General features: G+C 46.3%; 1 protein-coding gene across 2 annotated transcripts in view; it reads right to left on the reverse strand.

The window, feature by feature from the left end:
* Window positions 1-3,108: 3,108 nt before the first annotated feature.
* Window positions 3,109-21,204, reverse strand: part of LOC115480231 (probable G-protein coupled receptor 132) — a 103,309-nt gene continuing 85,213 nt past the window's right edge. For both annotated transcript variants that reach the window (XM_030218751.1, XM_030218750.1), the window contains exon 4: window positions 3,109-4,577. In XM_030218751.1, coding sequence (XP_030074611.1) covers window positions 3,489-4,574 — 1,086 coding nt within the window. In that variant the 5' untranslated portion in view covers window positions 4,575-4,577 and the 3' untranslated portion in view covers window positions 3,109-3,488. The remainder of the gene's footprint in view (window positions 4,578-21,204) is intronic.

The following is a 21,204-nucleotide window of genomic DNA, read 5'->3' on the forward strand; positions in this document are numbered from 1 at the left end:
TCCGATACCTTTGCTCCTGCGCCCGATCTGCTGAACGCCTCTGGAGGAAATCTCGCACCCATACCGACTTCATTCATTACAAATTCATGCTATCCTCCTTCCAGTCCTCCCTATTCCTTGCCAAACAGGGCTATTACACCCAATTGACTAATTCTCTTAGCTCTAACCCTCATCGTCTCTTCGCCACCCTTAACTCCCTCCTCAAAGTCCCCTCCGCTCCCCCCCCCCCCCCCCTTCACTCTCTCCTCAAACGCTGGCTGACTACTTCCGCGACAAGGTGCAGAAGATCAACCTCAAATTCACCACCAAGCCACCTCCTCCTCGCCACCCTTTAACCCACTCCCTCAACCAACCAACCCAGGCCTCCTTCTCCTCTTTTCCTGATATCACCGAAGAGGAAACCTCCCACCTTCTTTCCTCCTCGAAATGCACAACCTGTTCCTCTGATCCCATCCCCACCAACTTACTTAACAACATCTCTCCTACTGTCACCCCCCCTCCCCCCAACTGTCATATCCTCAACCTCTCTCTCTCCACTGCAACTGTCCCTGACACCTTCAAGCATGCTGTAGTCACACTCCTCAAAAAACCATCACTAGACCCTACCTGTCCCTCCAACTACCACCCCATTTCCCTCCTACCCTTCCTCTCCAAGATACTTGAATGCGCCGTTCACAGCCGTTGCCTTGATTTCCTCTCCTCTCAAGCCATCCTCGATCCGCTTCAATCTGGCTTTCGCCCTCTACACTCGACAGAAACGGCACTCACTAAAGTCTGTAATGACCTGTTCCTTGCCAAATCCAAAGGTCACTACTCCATCCTCATCCTCCTCGACCTATCCGCCGCTTTTGACACTGTCAATCACAATTTACTTCTTGCCACACTGTCCTCATTTGGGTTCCAGGGCTCTGTCCTCTCCTGGTTCTCCTCTTAACTCTCTCACCGTAGCTTCAGAGTACATTCCCATGGATCTTCCTCCACCCCCATCCCGCTCTCTGTTGGAGTTCCTCAAGGATCTGTCCTTGGACCCCTCCTTTTTTCAATCTACACCTCGTCCCTGGGCTCGCTGATCTCATCTCATGGCTTCCAATATCATCTTTATGCTGACGACACCCAGCTTTATCTCTCCACACCAGACATCACTGTGGAAACCCAGGCCAAAGTATCAGCCTGCTTATCCGACATTGCTGCCTGGATGTCCAACCGCCACCTGAAACTGAACATGGCCAAGACCGAGCTTATCGTCTTTCCACCCAAACCCACTTCTCCTCTCCCGCCACTCTCTATCTCAGTCGATAACACCCTCATCCTCCCCGTCTCATCTGCCCGCAACCTCAGAGTCATCTTCGACTCCTCCCTCTCCTTCTCTGCGCATATCCAGCAGATAGCCAAGACCTCGCTTCTTTCTCTATAACATCAGCAAAATTCGCCCTTTCCTCTCTGAGCACACCACCCGAACTCTCGTCCACTCTCTCATTACCTCTCGCCTTGACTACTGCAACCTACTCCTCACTGGCCTCCCACTTAGCCATCTATCCCCCCTTCAATCCGTTCAGAACTCTGCTGCGCGTCTTATCTTCCGTCTGGACAGATATGCTCATATCACCCCTCTCCTCAAGTCACGTCACTGGCTTCCGATCAGGTACCGCATACAGTTCAAGCTTCTCCTACTAACCTACAAATGCACTCGATCTGCAGCCCCTCATTACCTCTCTACCCTCATCTCCCCTTACGTTCCTACCCGTAACCTCCGCTCACAGGACAAATCCCTCCTCTCAGCACCCTTCTCCACCACCGCCAACTCCAGGCTCCGCTCTTTCTGCCTCGCCTCACCCTATGCTTGGAATAAACTCCCTGAGCCCATACGCCAAGCCCCCTCCCTGCCCATCTTCAAATCCTTGCTCAAAGCCCACCTCTTCAATGTCGCCTTCGGCGCCTAACCTTTATACCTCTACTCAGGAAATCTAGACTGCCCAGCTTGACATTTTGTCCTTAGATTGTAAGCTCCTTTGAGCAGGGACTGTCCTTCTTTGTTAAACTGTACAGCGCTGCGTAACCCTAGTAGTGCTTTAGAAATGTTAAGTAGTAGTAGTAGTAGTTAACTGCATAAGTTCCGACTCCACCCCTGGACCACCTATAAAATAGCCAGCTTTCAGTTTAGCAGTCTTTTGTGATATTCAGAGGCACTAATTGGTAAAGTGTTGCTGAATATCAGTGGATAGCCCCACACAAATGATTTAACGAACCAGGAGCCATTTCTGGCTGGTTAAATAACTTTGAATATGGACCCCAAACGTTATTCAGCTAGTGAGTGAAGATCACTGCTATCTGGATAATGTTTTGGCCTACCCTCACTCTGCAAACCCAACCCTATATTATACAGATAACAGACTGTTCAGTCATAATTTTGACATGTTATTTTCTACATAATCTCTGAAAATAGAGTGAAGTTATATATTCAGTGGCAAACATTTGAATATGGAATCAGCAGTGTGCACTCCTAAGTCCCAAATTATGAACACAGCATGAACAACTGAAGCGAGATCTCTTGGGAGGAGACAGCAGTGCCTAGAGCCACCCAAAGGAAGAAGACAGCTGAATAGTGCCAATATAAGTTTCTCATATTTTATTCCATACATGTGTAACAGAAGAAATTCTTGGTTAGAATTTCTGGGAGGTCATGATGTACATTAGCTTCTGAATTTGTACCAAGTAGTATTTTAAACTGGAAATTAATTTTTTAAGTAGAAAACTCATTTGAAAAGGGTGGCATAGTTTTGACCAAGGGGGTTTAATTGACAGGAGACCGTGGCACAAGACAAGTTGAATTTGCAGCCATGTTGATAACACTCAAAGCAAAGCAAACTATTGGGGAAGGGGAAGGGAGGAGAAGGGAAGGGAAATGGGACTTGATATACCACCTTTCTGAGGTTTTGTTTTTTTTTTACAACTACATTCAAAGTGGTTTACATATATTCAGGTACTTATTTTGTACCAGGGGCAATGGAGGGTTAAGTGGCTTGCCCAGAGTCACAAGGAGCTGCAGTGGAAATAGAACTCAGTTCCCCAGGATCAAAGTCCACTGCACTAACCCCTAGGCTACTCCTCCACTGGTCTATGCCAAGCCACACATAGGCAGTCCTTATTTCTAATAAGCAGTTGTTATTGTTTTGGATGACTCAGTATGGCGGCAAGCTCCGCGTACTGGCTTCAGGCTAGATAATGAGCCAAGTAGGATCCCACTATCTCCTATCAATTAAACCTCCTTGGTTCTTCCTGATGGGGCAGTGGAAAGGCCTGGAGTGAGAGGTTGTGACAATGCTGAACTCTGGCCACCCCAGACTTCTTGTCTCTCTACTTCTGGTTTCTGGAGCTTGAGACTTGCATTTCCAGTTCAAGAAGTTCTGGGCCCTTACATTTCCAGTTCAAGTAGTTCTGGGCCTCTGGGCTCCAGCCTCACTGTGTTTTCCAGGTGCTATGATTCGTGGTTACAATAGTTGCAAACTGACAGACTGTAAGACTGGCATTGAAGTTTGCACTTGTGCCATGGTATTTGGACTCCCAGCCCCTTGGCAGCCAAAAGCCTTCCTGAGGTCCTCTTTTATACTGTCAGTGACCAGCACATAAAGAACAGGGTCTAGAGCACTGTTCAGACTGGACACAGCCAGGGACACAGAGAAGATAACATGGACTTTCTGCTCAAAAGCACAGCTGGAGCAGGGGCCCATGTGAGAGAATACAGCTGTGCGGACCAGTAACAGGAGGTGGTACGGAGCAAAGCAGAGCAGGAATATACCTATAATGGCAAAAGACAGACGCTTGACCTTATTTTTCTTCTGGCTGCTAAGTGTGCTGCTTTGGTTTACACCGTGGAAAATCCTCAGATAAGAAAAAGTCAGGACCAGTAGTGGCAGCAGGAAGCCTGTTGTGAAACGGAAGTAGTTAAAGGAGGCGATGCTGCCCTGCAGTGGATACCCATCATAACAGGTGGCATTTTCTTGCTTCCCAGCTCTCACAGACACGCCCAGATGGAAAGTGAACACCAGCAGGGTGACCAAGCCACTGACAAAGCTGCTGTCTTGCGGCTGCGTATGGCCAGCGACGCGGACAGGATACACAACTGCTAGGTAGCGATCCAGGGAGATACAGCACAGTAAGAGGACGCTGATATACATGTTGGAGTAGAAGATAAAAGCCACCAGGTAGCAGACAGGCCCTCCTAGTGTCCAGATGTGGCTTTTGAGGACATAGAAGATCCACAAGGGTAGTGTGAAGATATAGAGCAGGTCACAGATGGCCAGATTCAGCAGATAGATGCCCAGGACATTCTTCCTTTGCTGCACCTGCAGCATGGTGGGCCATAGGGTCAGGGTATTGGTAACCAGACCCAGGATGAACACTACACCATATAGGCAAGCAATGGGCACCTGGCCATACTGGAAGTCAATTCCACAACGGGCATGCTCCTGGGAGCAAGCAGTGCTGCTATTCAAAATAGGCACCACAGACTCCAGCAGGGGGTTAGGAGTCAGGCTGAGGGTCATTGCAGAAGTAGGAAGAAGTGTGGCCAGCATCAGCTGCAAGGAGAAGGGAGAGAGTATTAATGAGGTTAGAGGAAAGGTAACATGGTAACATAGGAAATGACAACAGAACTATAATGGCCTATCTAGTCTGTACATAAAATCCCTTCTGCAAGCCAACATCAAATCCTTATCTCCTCAAGGTTTTACTTATCCTCTTAACCCATTTCCTGCCATATCTGTCCCAAGCACGCTCAAAATCTACCATACTGATGGCCTCTACCACTGCTGTTAGTGGGCCATTTAATGTCTTTCCCTTTCCAGCTTTCTAAGGCAAGACCAAGGCTTCCCCTTCCCCTCTTGTTATCAAGTTTTGCTATCGTTCCTACAGTCCCTCAGTTAATGATGTTTTGCCATACACCTGGTACAGACTTCCTGAGTTGGTACATTATTGAGGCTACTTTTAATCTTAACCCCTTATTCCTCTGATTTCACACACATTGGGAGTCAATATTCAAAGCGATTTAAATGGCCAGGAGAGGCTCTTGGCTGTTTAAATCGCTTGTGCAGGACTATCGGATATTCAACCACACTTAACCGGATAGTGCGCTGAACATTCCCTCTATCCACCTAGTTTGTGGGTGGTCCTGAGGCGTGGTTGGGGCAGAACAGAAACCTTAGCTAGTGGCAATTTTCAGTCCACTAATCAGCTAAGTAACTGCACAAAGATAGGACAGCAAAATAGCTGAATATCGGCAGGTGCCTGGTTAACCTCCGAACAGGCCCCAGCATTGAATAACCAGGGTTAGTTCAGCTCATGGTTGAATATTAACTCCCTTGTTTCTATTTTAATCATTTTCCAAAATGAAACTCCTTAATCCCTTATTTGTCCTGTTTGTCTTTCTTAGATTGTAAGCTCTGTGGAGTAGGGATCATCTCTGATCCGGCCAATATTCAAAACCATTTAACTGGCCAAGAACGGCACCTGGTCAGTTAAATGGTACTTATCTGGCTATCCAGTAATATTTAGTGGTCGATACCTGGCTGGCTTCTGCTGAAATATTGCCAGATAGCACCTAGCGGATAGCCGGTTATATCACACAATATAACCGTCTGCTGAGTTTCAGTGCACCACCAGCCAAGATTGGCAGGCAAGTATAGCCACGTCATACCTGGAATATCTTTGGCCGGTTCAAACTTAACCAGCCAGTGCTGAATATCGGCTTGGCCGGTTAAGTTGGAATTGGCCAAAAAATAAGCCAGATCTTCAATGCTGGTCACTGGAAACATCCCAACATTGAATATCTGGTCTCAAGTGCTGACAGCGGAAGGCAGCCCAGCTACCGTCTGCAGACTGAATATCAGCCCCTATGTGTATATGGCCAGTGTTGTGTATGTCTACTAGCATGTTCAGACGGAATCGGCTTGTGCCACTAACGGTAATATGTAAGCCACATTGAGCCTGCAAATGGGTGAGAAAATGTGGGATACAAAAACAAAAAACAAAAATTATAGAAATGATAAATACAGTAGTACTGCTGTGGGGAAAATAATCCTGCCTCCCCATGTGGGGGACTGCAACCATAGTCCCTCCATTTAGATTGCCCCAATCTTCTTCAATGTCAGTGCTGTTGAACCACTTTTGCTTATATCCACCACTCAATGCACATTTACCCTACAGCTTCTCGGATGCCAATATAATGTACTATTGCTGTTTAGGATTGTAACCACTGCTCTGTGCAGCTTACCCCAGTGCATTCTTGGAAGCACAAAGCAGTCATATACTGCCATTATGGAACAAACTGCTGCTCCATGCAGTGACATGAACAGGCCAAGACACCAAAAGTGGCATAGAGCACCACAAACAATGACCTGAACAGCCCAAAACACTAGCGCTAGAGAGAGGAAAACATATTTTCTTTTTATTCTGGTCTTTTGTTTTCTTTTTGGGGATAAAATACCCTAGTGGTAGGATGGCTGATTTCACCATACAGCAGGACAGTGGTAGCATGCTGCTCAGAATGTAGCAGCAGCCAAAAAAGCAAACAAAATATTAGGAATTACAATGTTGTTGTATTGCTCCATGGCATAATCTCACCTTGAGTATTGTGTGCAATTCTGGTCACTGTAGCTCAAAAAAGATATAATATCATTAGAAAAGGTTCAAAGAAGAACAACCAAAATGATTAAGGGATGGAACGCCTATCGTATGAGGAAAGGCTAAAGAGGGCTAGGGCTCTTCAGCTTGGAGAAGAGATGGCTGAGATGGGATATGATAGAGGTCTACAAATTCCTGAGTGGAGTAGAAAAGGTAAATGTGAATTGATTGTTTACTCTTTCAAAAAAGTACAGACTAGAGGACACTCCATGGAGTTAAAAGGTAATACTTTTAAAATGAATAGGAGAAAATATTTTCAGTCAATGAATAGTTAAGCTCTGGAACTCGATGCCAGAGGATGTAGTAACAGCATGTAGCTGTATATGGGTTTAAAAAAAGATTCAAATTCCTGGAGGAAAAGTCCTTATGCTGCTATTAAGGTAGACACGGGGGAAAGCCACTGGGCTTGGTAGCATGGAATCTTGCTATCTTGGGATTCTGCCAGGTACTTGTGACCTAGATTGGGCACTGTTGGAGACAGGATACTGGACTAGATAGAAAATCTGTCTGACAGAGTCTAGCAAATTCTTATGGTCTTAGTAGACAGAAGAGAGGGAATCAGAGCATAACAAGCAAGCCAACTAGTGGAAAAAAGCACAGAGGGCCTTCACGAACAGGTTAGTGGCGAAATATGGCTTTATTGAGCGACCCAACACAGGGGTCTTGATAGTAGTCAATTATCATCTGCTATGATTCAATGAGTTAAATAGAAAAAGCCAATCAAAAAAATTTTTCAGAAATAGCAGCATATGTACAAAGCAGATTAGCATGCACCAACTAATAAAAATGGCGTAATCTGCTTTGTATATACGCTGCTGTGTTTCTGATAAGTTTTTATGACTTGTTTTTTTGTATTTGACTCATTGGAACATAGTTGATGATAATTGTCTACTATCAAGACCCCTGACGCAGGCAGTTTGCCGAAATGCAGACCATGTCGGTTCTCTCAACAAAGCCATATTTCAACACTAACCTGTTCTTGAAGGCCCTCTGTGCTTTTTTCCACTAGTTGGCTTATGTTCTGAGTCACAAGCGTATACAGGGCAGGCAGTGAAACAGACTACTGCAGCAACAGCAGAACCACAAAGAAGCACAGAGGATGTAGATGTTTTTCTCTTTGTTTTGTTTTCATATGTAGTGTTAACAGACCCAATGGAACCAAGATAGCAAGCCAGGCAGCATGTAAAAGTCCTTCCTAGGAGTGGTTTCAACCTATTTTATAATATCTATCTATCTATCTATCTTATAATATCTGCTTGTTACATTACCATCATGTTTCTATCATTACAATGTTACCCAATACCCTCTGTACTACTAATTATCTATTTTCTTATAGATTTCTACTATTCATGATGTATTGTAAGCCACATTGAGCCTGCAAAGAGGTGGGAAAATGTGGGATACAAATGCAATAAAAAATAAAATAAATAAATAATTTTGTACTTTGGATGCTGTCTACCTCTTTACCAAGGGTGTGCACCCCACAAATTTTCATTTTGTTTAGTTACCCAGGTCATTAACAGGAATTTTTGTTTTGTTCTCTTTTTAATTTATTATTTTTGGAATCAGTATCTTTAGTAGTGCACACTTTCCACAAGTCTGCACTGTTGTGAAGAGTGTGCACTATTTATGACACAGAGGAAAATATGACACAAACAAGAGAAATGTTTGGAGCATTTATTTGAAATGACATGAAATATTTCCCTATTGTGTACACCTGGGTAAATTCAGTGCAGAAGTTCGCACCCTGCACAGACTTCTACATTATTGCACAGATTTTGGCCATGAGAGAGGCAGAGAAAGACAGGCAAGGAAGCTGCAGCCAGAAGAGGAAGGAGGGCCAGGTTAGGCCAGGAGAAGCAGGGCTGGCTTTTAGCAGACAATTGTATAGGAAGCAGCCTTCTTGGGGGGGGGTGGGGGGGGGGGCTGTAGTCATAGCAATAGATCCTGATAGCCAAATAGCTCAAAGTACATCAACATATACTTATACTTACCTGCAGGGAAGGTTCAAAATGTTCAAATTGCCCATTTACCTAGATAAATAGACATTTACGGGTATTGATTTTCAGAAGAGTGTAGGTTCAGGTTAGTTGGGTTTGCCAGATTCTTCATTAAAAGTCTTACAACTGATCCAAAATGCTATGTCTGCTCTTTAGATAGATAGATATTTCATCTTATTTATGCACCTTGCACTGGCTTCTAGAGCTCTAAGTAAGATGACCAAGTTATTTTAGATCTGCCTTACCTTGTATAAACTATCTCATACTCTTAGCTAATAAAAAAATTTCTGACAGCTCCTTGGCTTAAAATTGTTTGATACACTGGATTTCTTATGGAGTGATATTGCTGAAGGGTTAGAAGGAAAAGTTTGCCTTTTTGCAGATGACACAAAGATCTGCAACACGGACACACCAGAGGGAGTAGACAACATAAGAAATGAGGTTCAAAAATTAGAAGAACACTTTGCAGTTAAGATTTAATGAGAAGTGCAGTGTGATGCACTCAGGTGCAGAATTCCAAAGGAACTGTATGCAAATGGGGCAAGAGGTTGATATGCACATACCAAGACCGAAACTTTGTGGTGATAATATCTGAGGATCTCAAGGTGGTGTAATAATGTGATAAGCCACCTCCTTGATTCCTGTGTGCATGCAGTACTAAACAGATTCGTACTGCTATGTACACAGAAATCAAGGAGGTTTTTTCAGCTATGATGAATATCAAATCCCTGTATAGATCGAGAAATTGGCAAACGGGATTGATTTTAGTACCAAAAGGGACAGAGACCTTGGTACTTTGAGGCTGTTTTCCTCCATATTAAACAAAAAATGCCTACATTTAAAACATACACCTCGTCTTACTAGATATGTGGGACTATAATTACAGACTATATCCATTGAGTGAACCCCCACTACCAGGTATTGTGATTTATTAAACTTAAAGTGCCTCCACCAAAGCGCAGCAAGCAGCGGCAAGACCACTCCTTCCCTCCGTGTCCTGCCCTCGCCTGACGTAACGTCCGCTGGAGGGCGGGACACAGGGATGGAAGGAGGCCCGAAGGGAGTGATCTGCTGCTGCTGTTCTGCTTTTTCGAAGGTGAGGCCCTGTGAGTTCAATGCAGAGGGCCCAGGGGTGGAGGGAGGGCCCGGACCGGTGGCGGGTGGCCCACAGAAACCTCGGGTGGGGGGGGGCGCCCTGGGGTCGGCCTTGTCCCGGGCCTGGCCCAGTCTCTGGCGGCCCTAACTGGAATGTGCAATATCTCATTAGGGAGAAGATATTTTCAAGGTAAAAACCAAGTTTGTTGCATGGAGTTTCAGCAGGACAGTGCTGTCTGAAGCAAGATGGTGAATGCCTCATGTCTGTAGCAAGATGGTGAATGCCTCATGGCGAAAGGGAGAAGGAGGTCAAAAGCCTCACAATGGCTCTGGGAGGAAGCAGGTAAGGACAATAAGAACAGAGCCTGTCCACCGGGTGGCAAGGAAGGTGCTAGAGGACGGCCCTTGGTTGGAGGGAAGGCTCATTCCTGGCTGACCTCTTAGGACAGAGATAGTAAGAATGACCAGGGAAATGATAGCGGTAGACAAAGGAGCCAAGCTTGGCTGAGGAGAGAGAGCGGTCAAGGAGCAGCGCAACCAATGGTAACAGTTTTATATAGACAGGCAAGTTTGGCTGCATTTACCTGCGAACTACATTACACACAATGCATTGCTCACATATCTTTGCAGCGAGAACTGCAGCAATGATAGTCCTTAGAAATGAGAACAACAGTAAAGGCATTACACATATTTAGGATCACATTATAAACTAGTGTGCGGCTGTCAGAGGACAGAACATTGGTTGCTTAGCTATGCAGCTGCAAGCTCTGAATTTGGCTGGCAACTGCATAACTTCCAGGTCGCAGTCACCAGATCATTGATCCAATCCTTCCCTTGGTCTCACCAATCCCCCACACTCTCTTCCCAATTTCAATCCTCTACCATAGACCCTCCCCACCATGCGATTCCCCACACACATAGATACTCAGGAACCCCCTAATCCAATCCCCTTCCCTTCTCATAAACCTCCCCTTTCTGATTTGACCCCCCCCCCACACACACACACACAGACAGACACACAAGAACCCTCCCAATCTGATCCCCTTCCCAACTCAGAATCTCACTTTTCAGAGTCCCCCACCCACTCAGGAACCCCCTTTTCCAATTTGACCCCTGAACACAGAAATCTCCCCTTTCTGATCCAATGCCCTCTCAGAACTCCCCCCCCCCCACCAATGCAGTCTCACTTTGACCTCCCACAAACTCCCAAAACTTAACCAGGGGCCATCTGAAGGTTCTAGCAGAAATAGGGCAGAAACAGACCCCTTTTACTCCTGCCCTATCTGGCAAATTGCCCTTATATCAAAGGCTGACCCCCTAGCAGTAGTACCCCAAGATCAACACCAGGGTCAATGGGCAGCATTTTGGACTCAGAGCCAGATGAGACAGGTGCAGAAGAGGACTACTCCTGCCCCCTCTCACTAGACTACCGCAGATGGTCCCAAGCTAAGTCTCGGAGGTTCTCAGAGGTTCAGTTGTGTAGGGGGTATCGAAAAGGGAGGTTCTTATTGGGGGTTTGTTTGGAAAGGGGAGGATTTGAGTTGGAGAGGGTATCAGATCAGGGGTTTCCTCAGTAGGAGAGAGGAATCAGATAGGGGGACATATGGCAGAGGATTGGAACTGGAAGGGGGGGGGGGGGTTCAGGACTATACAAATGTCTTGTGTGGCAGCCAGCACATAACCCAAATATTCTCAGCTATTCAATTCCAGTGCTCATACATGGTCTGGCATTAAATAACTAGGTCTAATTTAGCTAGTGGTAGCAGTGCTTAAAACTGCTGACTGAATATTGACCAGCAATTTACTAATCGTATAGATTGACACAGCTTAATGGGAATGAGTCAGAATGAGTTTAACAAAAGCAAGCCTCATCTTACCAATTTATTAGATTCTTTTGAAAGTGTAAACAATCAAATGGATAATGGTGAGCCAGCTGATGTGAATGTATTTGGATTTTCAGATGTTTGTCAAAGGAAAGTCCTTTGTGAGAGATTTTTTAAAGAAGTTAAAGAGTCACGGAATAGAAGGCAATGCCCCAATCTGGGTAAAAAAAAAAAAAAGAAAAACAGAGAGTAGGACTAAATGGTCAGTTATCCAGATTGAACAGGGTCAATATTAGAGTGCCCCAAGGGTCTATATTGCGACCTATTTAACATATTAATGATCTGGAGATAGGAGGGATGAGTGAGGTGATCAAATTTATTGACACAAAATTATTCCATCATTAAAACATAGGCACATATGCATTTGCCATACTGGGACAGGCCGAAGGTCCAGCAAGTCCAGTATCCTGTTTCCAACAGTGGCCAAGTCAGGTCACAAGTATCTGATAGAAGCCCAAATAGTAGCAACATTGCATGCAACCAAACCCAGGGCAAGCAGTGGCTTCCCCCATGTCTGTCTCAATAGCAGACTATGGACTTTTCCTCCATGAACTTATCTAAACCCAGAAACGCTAACCGCTGTTACTACATTCTCTGGCAAAGTGTTCCAGAACTTAACTATTAGTTGAGAAAATATTTCCTCCTATTTGCTTTAAAAGTACTTCCATGTAACTTCCTTGACAGTCCCCTAATCTTTGTAGTTTTTGAAAGGGTAAAAAAAAAAAAAATCAATTCACTTCTACTCGTTCTATACCATTCGGGGTTTTTTAGACCTCAATCATATCTCCCCCTCAGCTGTTTCTTTTCCAAGCTGAAGAGCCATAACTTCTTTAGCCTTTCCTCATATGAGAGGAGTTCCATCCCCTTTATCATTTTGGTTGCTCTTTTTTGCAATTCTCAAGGTGAGGTCGCACCATGGAGCGATAGAGGCATTATAGTATTCTCAATCTTATTTGCCATCCCTTTCCTAATAATTCCTAGCATCCTGCTTGCTTTTTTGGCCACCGCCGCTGCACATTTGACAGAAGATATAAGCATATTGTCTACAATGACACCTAAACCACAAGCACCTGGCAGGATCCTAAAAGAGTAAAATAGATTCCATGTTGCTTATGCCAAAAATAAGCAGTGGATTTTCCCCAAGTTCATCTTAACAAATGGTTTATGGACTTTTCTTCCAGGAATTTGTCCAAATCTTTTTAAAATCCTGCTGCATTAACTTTTTTTTCTTCTCTAAATATTTATTAGAAATTTAATGTGGGAGGAAATACAAGAAATGGAAGGACAGTGGTCCAGGCTGAAAGAAGCTATAAATAGGGCCACGAACCTTTATGTAAGGAAAGTAAATAAAAGCAAGAGAAAAAGGAAACCGATATGGTTCTCCAAGCAAGTGGCTGAGAAAATAAAGGCTAAAGAGTTGGCGTTCCAGAAATACAAAAAAAACTCAAGAAAAGGGGCACGAGGAGGAATACCGGATGAAACTGAAAGAAGCCAAGAGAGAGATACGTCTGGCGAAAGCGCAAACGGAAGAACAAATGGCTAGAAATGTAAGGAGGGGTGGCAAAATTTTCTTCAGGTATATTAGTGAAAGGAGAATGACTAAAAAGGGAATTGTGAGACTAAAAGATACTGCGAACCGCTATGTGGATAATGATGAAGAAAAAGCAAATTTGCTAAATAGATACTTCTGTTCTGTTTTCACAGAAGAAAATCCTGGAGAAGGACCGCGATGGACTGCAAAAAGTACAATGAGATGAAGTGGATAGAGCACCGTTCACGGAAGAGAGTGTGAATGAACAACTTGAAAAGCTAAAGGTGGACAAAGCCATGGGACTGGATGGGATCCATCCTAGATATTGAGGGAGCTCAGAGAGGTTCTGGCGGGTCCTCTTAAAGATTTGTTTAATAAATCCTTGGAGACAGGAGAGGTTCCGAGGGATTGGAGATCGGCGGATGTGGTACCTCTTCACAAAAGTGGTGATAGGGAAGAAGCTGGAAACTACAGGCCGGTAAGCCTCACTTCAGTTATTGGAAAAGTAATGGAAGCAATGCTGAAGGAAAGGATAGTGAATTTCCTGGAAGCCAATAAGTTGCAAGATCCGAGACAACATGGTTTTACCAAAGGGAATCATGCCAAACGAACCTCATTGAATTCTTTGATTGGGTGACAGGAGAATTGAATCAGGGATGAGCTATGGACGTAATCTACTTAGATTTCAGCAAAGCTTTTGACACGGTTCCCCACAGGAGGCTCTTAAATAAACTGGATGGGCTGAAGATAGGACCCAAAGTGGTGAACTGGATTAGGAACTGGTTGATGGACAGACACCAGAGGGTGGTGGTGAATGGAATTCGCTCGGAGGAGCGAAAGGTGAGTAGTGGAGTGCCTCAAGGATCTGTGCTGGGGCCGATTCTGTTCAATATATTTGTGAGTGACATTGCCGAAGAGTTAGAAGGTAAAGTTTGCCTATTTGCGGATGATACTAAGACCTGTAACAGAGTGGACACCCCGGAGGGAGTGGAAAACATGAAAAAGGACCTACGGAAGCTAGAAGAATGGTCTAAGGTTTGGCAATTAAAATTCAATGCGAAGAAATGCAAAGTGATGCAGTTAGGGAGTAGAAATCCACGGGAAACATATGTGTTAGGCGGGAGAGTCTGATAGGTAAGGATGGGGAGAGGGATCTTGGGGCGATAGTATCTGAGGATTTGAAGGTGACGAAACAGTGTGACAAGGCGGTGGCCCTAGCTAGAAGGTTGTTAGGCTGTATAGAGAGAGGTGTGACCAGCAGAGAAAAGGGGGTGTTGATGCCCTGTATAAGTCGTTGGTGGGGCCCCACCTGGAGTATTGTGTTCAGTTCTGGAGGCCGTATCTTGTTAAGGATGTAAAAAGAATTGAAGCAGTGCAAAGAAAAGCTACGAGAATGGTATGGGATTTGCGTTACAAGATGTATGAGGAGAGACTTGCGGACCTGAACATGTACACTCTGGAGGAAAGGAGAAACAGGGGTGATATGATACAGACGTTCAAATATTTGAAAGGTATTAATCTGCAAACAAACCTTTTCCGGAGAGGGGGAGGCAGTAGAACTAGCGAACATGAAATGAGATTGAAGGGGGGACAGACTCAAGAAAAATGTCAGGAAGTATTTTTTCACAGAGAGAGTAGTGGATGCTTGGAATGCCCTCCCGCAGGAGGTGGTGGAATTGAAAACGGTAACGGAATTCAAAAATGCGTGGGATAAACATAAAGGAATTCTGCTCAGAAGGAATGGATCCTAAGGAGCTTAGACGAGATTGGGTGGCAAAGCCAGTGGCGGGAGATGGAGATGGTGCTGGGCAGACTTATACGGTCTGTGCCAGAGCCGATGGTGGGAGGTGGGACTGGTGGTTTGGAGGCGGGGATAGTGCTGGGCAGACTTATATGGTCTGTGCCAGAACCGGTGGTGGGAGGCGGGGCTGGTGGTTGGGAGGCGGGGATAGTGCTGGGCAGACATATACGGTCTGTGCCCGGAAAAGGACAGGTACAAATCAAGTAGCACATGTGAGTTTATCTTGTTGGGCAGACTGGATGGACCGCGCAGGTCTTTTTCTGCCGTCATCTACTATGTTACTATGTAAATACAGTTGCAACCCCATACAATAATAACTACAAAAAGCTGACCACCAGATAGGTAGCAATAGTTAAAGTTATCAAAGTCCCCCTCCCCCCAAACAAAATCCTCCCCCAACTCAACCAGAATTCCCACAGTGCTGTAGAGCCCACTGTTGTTCCTTCAGTAGACTCCAAGCATTGAGTCCCTCTACCCTCAATCCAAAGTGTCCCCTGCTGAAAAAAGATCTTATAATTGGGTCCATTCCTCATGTGTAGGATCATAACAACCTTGATGCTTATCTGTCAGTTTTTCCAGGTCACTAACAACCCTCAAGTCTCAGAAGCCAGGCATGCACTGTAGGCCTCACAGCTGTTTCCAATGCACAGCAATTTCACACTTAGCAGCTGCTAAACACATTCTCTCAAATCTGGTTTGCTATTTAAGACCCCTTCTGTTCCCCAATCAATCCCAACAGACAAAGCCCTGGATCCAGCATAAAGGTAGTACCCAAACCCCGTGATATCAAATATACAACTGCAGATCAAAAATGTTGTACTTTTCTGCATGACCACCAAATATGATAGAAGGTTCCCCGATCTGCCCAACACCTCCAAGACATCAGAAGCACTCCCAGAGAACACTGCCTTTAATTTTACAGACGTATATATATGTTCAGTAATTTTGTTCTTTATAATAGTCTGGCACCCCGACATCAGACTTACCGGTCTATACTTTCATAGTTCACCTCTGGAAACCTTTTTAAAAATTAGAAAAAATGGCAAAGGATTGCAAGGGAATTGCAGAAGGATCTTGTGAAACTAGAAGACAGGTAGAGGTATGCAGTTGCAAGCACACATTTGGTTTGTATTCATGCAAATCACTTGTATGTGCACATACCTACAATTAACGCTTGTGCAATCAATGTATACATGCAAAAATTCTTGTGCATGCACTATAGCACTCATTTTCGAAGCAGATGGAAGTCTCAAAATGGCCAAAAAAAGTCCATCTACCAAAAACATCCAAATCACGATTTTCAAAAGGCAGAATTTGGACATTTTACACTGCAGTTTGTCTAAATAGCAATGGTGTGTGATGGAGGTGTGTTTTAGGTAGGACTTGGGCGGGCCCAAAATTAGGACATCTTTCATAGATAATGGAACGCAAAGAAATGTCTAAGGCAAAAAAGAAAGACGTTTTTATCTAAACCTGTTTCAATCACTTCCTGGGTTTTAAAAAAAATGCCCCGATTAACTGACCACTAGAGGGATGAAGGCATGATCCCTCCTTCATCTTCCAGTGGTTACTGACCTCCTCCCACTCCCCTAAGAAGTAAAAGTGACAGTACATATCAGACTCTATAATAGCCTTAGGTATTATGGCCATTCCTAATAGAGCAGCAAGCAAGTGTAAAGAGTAGCCTAGTGGTCAGTGCAGTGGACTTTGAACAACAGGACCCAGGTGTAACTCCCACTTTAACTCTTATTTCTGTACAAATATGTGAGTGCTCCTGGCACATAGAAATACTTACCTGTACCCAAATTTATAAGACATCTGCAAGCGTGATGGCTGTTGTAGTGGTGTACCTTTAGGTACAGTAGGTTTTTTATCTGTTCCTGGAGTGCTCTTAATAACATAGTATTCCAGGGGAATTCCGTGCAAAAGAAATTGAAAATTCTGCACAATTCTGCTTATTTGCAATTTTACTGTGCAGAATTGCCCCATTGAAAGGGCTGGCATCTCCCCCTAGGTGTGAAATACTCTCCCCTCCACCATCACCGCAGTTTCCCATGCACATTCCTACAGACCTCTACCCCATTTTCATAGCACATAAACCTTTTCCAGCCCCCCCCCCCCACTTACTCCATTCATCTTTTCCAGCCTCCCCAACTCACTCCATCCACCTTTTCCAACCTCCTCCTTGTGCGCACACACACATGCCTCATCCATCTTTTTAGGAAGAAAATCCAGAAGAGGAACCAGAGTTCTGCAGAAAAACAACACAGTCCACAATAGCAGAACACATGTCTTTAAAGGTTGAAAAGGCTTTTATTCTTGCCACTTTAAAACATTACCTGACGTGGCCACGTTTCGCCTCCCTAGAAGCTACATCAGGGGTTCTCAACTATTAGGGTCTCTCTATGGAGGCGAAATGTAGCCACATCAGGTAATGTTTTAAGGTGGCAAGAATAAAAGCCTTTTTAACCTTTGAAGATGTATGTCCATCATCTTTTTTACAGGCCCTTCCCCTTCCTTATGCTTGAGGTCCCTCACTCCATCCCTGCACCCTCAACCACTTTAGCGTGGCAGGAGGAGCTGCCCAGCAGCATATTGGGCTGCTTCCTGTTCCTCTGTCTTCCCAGGCCCAACTGTTCCTTTGAGCTGTGTGGGCCTCTGTGCAACCCCACGGCAACAACTACTGGGGACCAAAGGAGCAGGAAGCAACCTGAAGTGCTGCTGAGCAGCGTCTCCTCTTGCCATGCTGAAGCCAGTGAGTGTGAAGGTAGGCAGCCAAAAAGCAGACTGCACAAAATTCTGCACAGTCTGCAGAGATGGGGCATTCTGCGCAAACTCTGCATTGCACAGTAGTGCAAAATGCCCCGGGACTCAGTAACATATACAAAAATGAAGATGGGATTCCTACCTGGGTTCCATTGTTTAAAGTCCACTGCACTGCTCTGCAGGGACATCTATGGGGCCATTTTTGTACAAATGATGCCATACAGACGTTTTTATGCCTGCTTTTTTGGCATGCATATTTTGAACATTTCATTTTGGAAAATGGCTGTTCATTTTTGTTATTTTCCACACAAGAATGTCCTTCTCACATATTTTTGAACAGGAAATAGTGACCTTTTTTCTGTTCAAAAATGGCTGTATGATGGATTTTTGTTTTGGACGTTATGAGTAGGACGTCCCAATTCAGAGTTGGACATTCTTTTGATATACTCCCTCCAGTGTGCGAAAACCATGAAATTGCAAAAAGCCCCATTTAAAACAAAGACTAACCAAACTTTTGTGGCCATGCACACACCTACAGACTGGGCATTTAAATGACAGATGAAATATAATATGGACAAGTGCGAAGTGATGCACATAGGACAAAGTAATCCCAACTACTGGTATAAAATGTTGGGTTCTGAGTTAGAAGTTCCCACTCAAGAAAAGATCTTGGAGTCATTATAGACAATATGTGGAAATCTTCAGCCCAGTAATGTGACGGCTGCTTAAAAAGCAAATATTAGAGATTGTTCAAAAAGGGATGGAGAACAAAACTGAGAATATCATTATGCCTCTGTATCTTCTCACTGACTCCGGAAACTCACGGTCCGACGGCCTGCTCCCCGGCAGAACAACCCGAGAGGGATCCTTTCGAGTGGATGCCCTGGTTGACCAGGCCTCAGCCTTGCCGATCCCAGGAACCCTCGCACCGCCGTTGCGCCCCCCCCCCGGCAGGAATTGCCCGGGAGTCGAGTCACAGTGGTGAAAAGAGTGAGCCCGCCAGCGGCCTCCGACACTGGACGCGGATCGCCTACCGACGGCTTGTGAGGCCCGCCTTGGCTTGGCACCCCTGACCCATCAACCCGACACGCGGACGCGACCCTACTCGCGTGGCGGCGCCTGAAGCACCCGACTGGGGGACTCCATCGCCGGCCAGCACCACTCGTCCAGGTACAGACAGTGAACTAACATGGTGGAACGGATCTCCTTTGACTGCCAAGACAAAGGGATTGAAGTTTTCTGCCACAAATCATCTGGATTCCAGTGGCTTGGTTGATGCCTTCACTGGTTTGCTTAAGTTCTGGCCACTCAGAAAGGCTCTTCATCAGCAAACCCTGCTCCAGATCGCTCCAGTCCGTCTTCTCCTGCGTGTCCCGGTCCTGCCACTCAGCTCTCCTCTGTTCCAGCCCACCTGACCCAGCTTGTTCCAGCGTGTTTCAGCCCTGCTGCCCATCTTGTTCCAGTCCACCTGATCCAGCCAGCTCCAGCTCGCTCCAGTCCTGCCGCCCAGCTCGCCCAGCCGCAGTCCGTCGGATCCAGCTTCTCCCTGTTTGTTCCAGCTACCTGCTCCTGCCTCTCCCTGCTTGTTCCAGCTACTGCAGTCCATCGGATCCAGCTTCTCCCTGCTTGTTCCAGCCGCAGTCCGTCGGATCCAGCCTCTCCCTATTTGTTCCAGCCATCTGCTCCAGCCTGTTCCAGCCTGCCTGACCCAGCTCATCCAGCTCGTCCTAGTCCATCCACTCCAGCTTCTTCCAGCCCGCCTGATCCAGCTCATTCTAACCCGCCTGCTCAGCTTCCCCTGTTTGCTCCAGTCCTTCTGCTTCAGCAGTGCCAGCCTGATCCAGCTTGTTCCTGTCCACCTAATCCAGCCTCTCCCTGCTTGTTCCAGCCTGTTCCAGCTACCTGCTCTGGCTTGTCCCAGTCCGTCGGATCCAGCTTATCCCTGCCTGTCCCAATCATCTGCTCCAGCTTGTTCCAGCCCACCTGATCCAGCTCGTTCAGCCTCTCCCTGCCTGCTACCAGCTCCAGCTTGCCGCAGTCGATCGAATCCAGCCTCTCCCACCTTCTCCCCGTTCGTTCCAGTCCATCTGCACCAGCATGCTCCACCCCGCCTGATCAGCTATCTGCCCCAGCTTGCCGCAGTCCATCGGATCCAGCTTCTCCCAGCTCCTCCCTGCTTGTTCCAGTCCATTTGCACCAGCTTGTTCCAGCCCGCCTGATCAGCTACCTGCTCCAGCCTGCCGCAGTACGTCAGATTCAGCGTCTCCCAGCTTCTCCCTGCTCGCTCCAGTCCATCTGCACCAGCTTGCTCCAGCCCGCTTGATCAGCTACCTACTCCAGCTTGCCGCAGTCCGTCGGATCCAGCTTCTCCCAGCTCGTCCCTGTCCATCTGCACCAGCTTGTTCCAGCCCACCTGCTAGCTTGTCAGCCATTGACTTACCTGCTCTCCAGTCCATCAATTCCATCAATTGCTTGTTAAATAGCTTGTCAGCCATTGACTTACTTGCCTGCTAACTTGTCAGCCACTGACTTACCTGCTCTCCAGTCCATCAATTCCATCAATTCCCTCTGCTCGTTTCTGTCCATCTGCACCAGCTTGTTCCAGCCCGCCTACCCCCTGTCACTACACATACACCTGTCACCCCTCAATCACTACTTATGACCCCTGTCCACATTCTCTTCCTTGCCCTGTCCCTTCCTAATCTTTTTCCCCTCCCTCTACCGCTGTCTACTGCTGGAAATCATTGCCCCCCCCATGCCCCCTCCCGTCCTACTCGCTACGGCAATACCCTATTCACCCCCATCCCTCACCACCTCACCATCTCTCTTGTCCCCCTCCTCCTTCCTAGCTCTAACCTTCAACACCTCCTTCCTGCCATTAACCCATCACCATTCCTCCTACGTGCATCCCGTCTTCGTCGCCCGACCTCCCCCACCCTCCTCCGCACTCTTTTGCTCCTCCTCTTGCTATCCGCGGGAGACATTAATCCTAACCCAGGCCCCCCTCACCTGTCCTCCCCCTATCCATGCAAATGATTCCATGAGGTCTCCAATCTCCTCCCTATTCCCCTCCTTCCCCCCTCTTCCCTCCCCTTCTCATGTGCCCTGTGGAATGCCCACTCGGTCTGCAACAAACTGCCCTTCACCCATGATCTCTTCATCTCTCGTTCCCTTCAACTGCTCGCCCTAACTGAAACCTGGCTCTCCCCTGATGACTCTGCCTCAGTTGCGGCCCTTTGCCATGGAGGTTATCTCTTCTCCCACACTCCCCGTCCAGCTGGTCGCGGTGGAGGCGTCGGGCTTCTACTCTCGCCCTCCTGTAGTTTCCAACCCCTCCTCCTACCACAGTCTCACTGCTTCTCATCCTTTGAAGCACCCTTCATCCGGCTATTCTATCCATTGCCACTCAGAGTGGTAGTCATTTACCGCCCCCCTAATAAATCCCTCTCT

The sequence above is a fragment of the Microcaecilia unicolor genome, chromosome 11 (assembly GCF_901765095.1).
Source record: "Microcaecilia unicolor chromosome 11, aMicUni1.1, whole genome shotgun sequence".
Taxonomy (NCBI): Eukaryota; Metazoa; Chordata; class Amphibia; order Gymnophiona; family Siphonopidae; genus Microcaecilia; species Microcaecilia unicolor.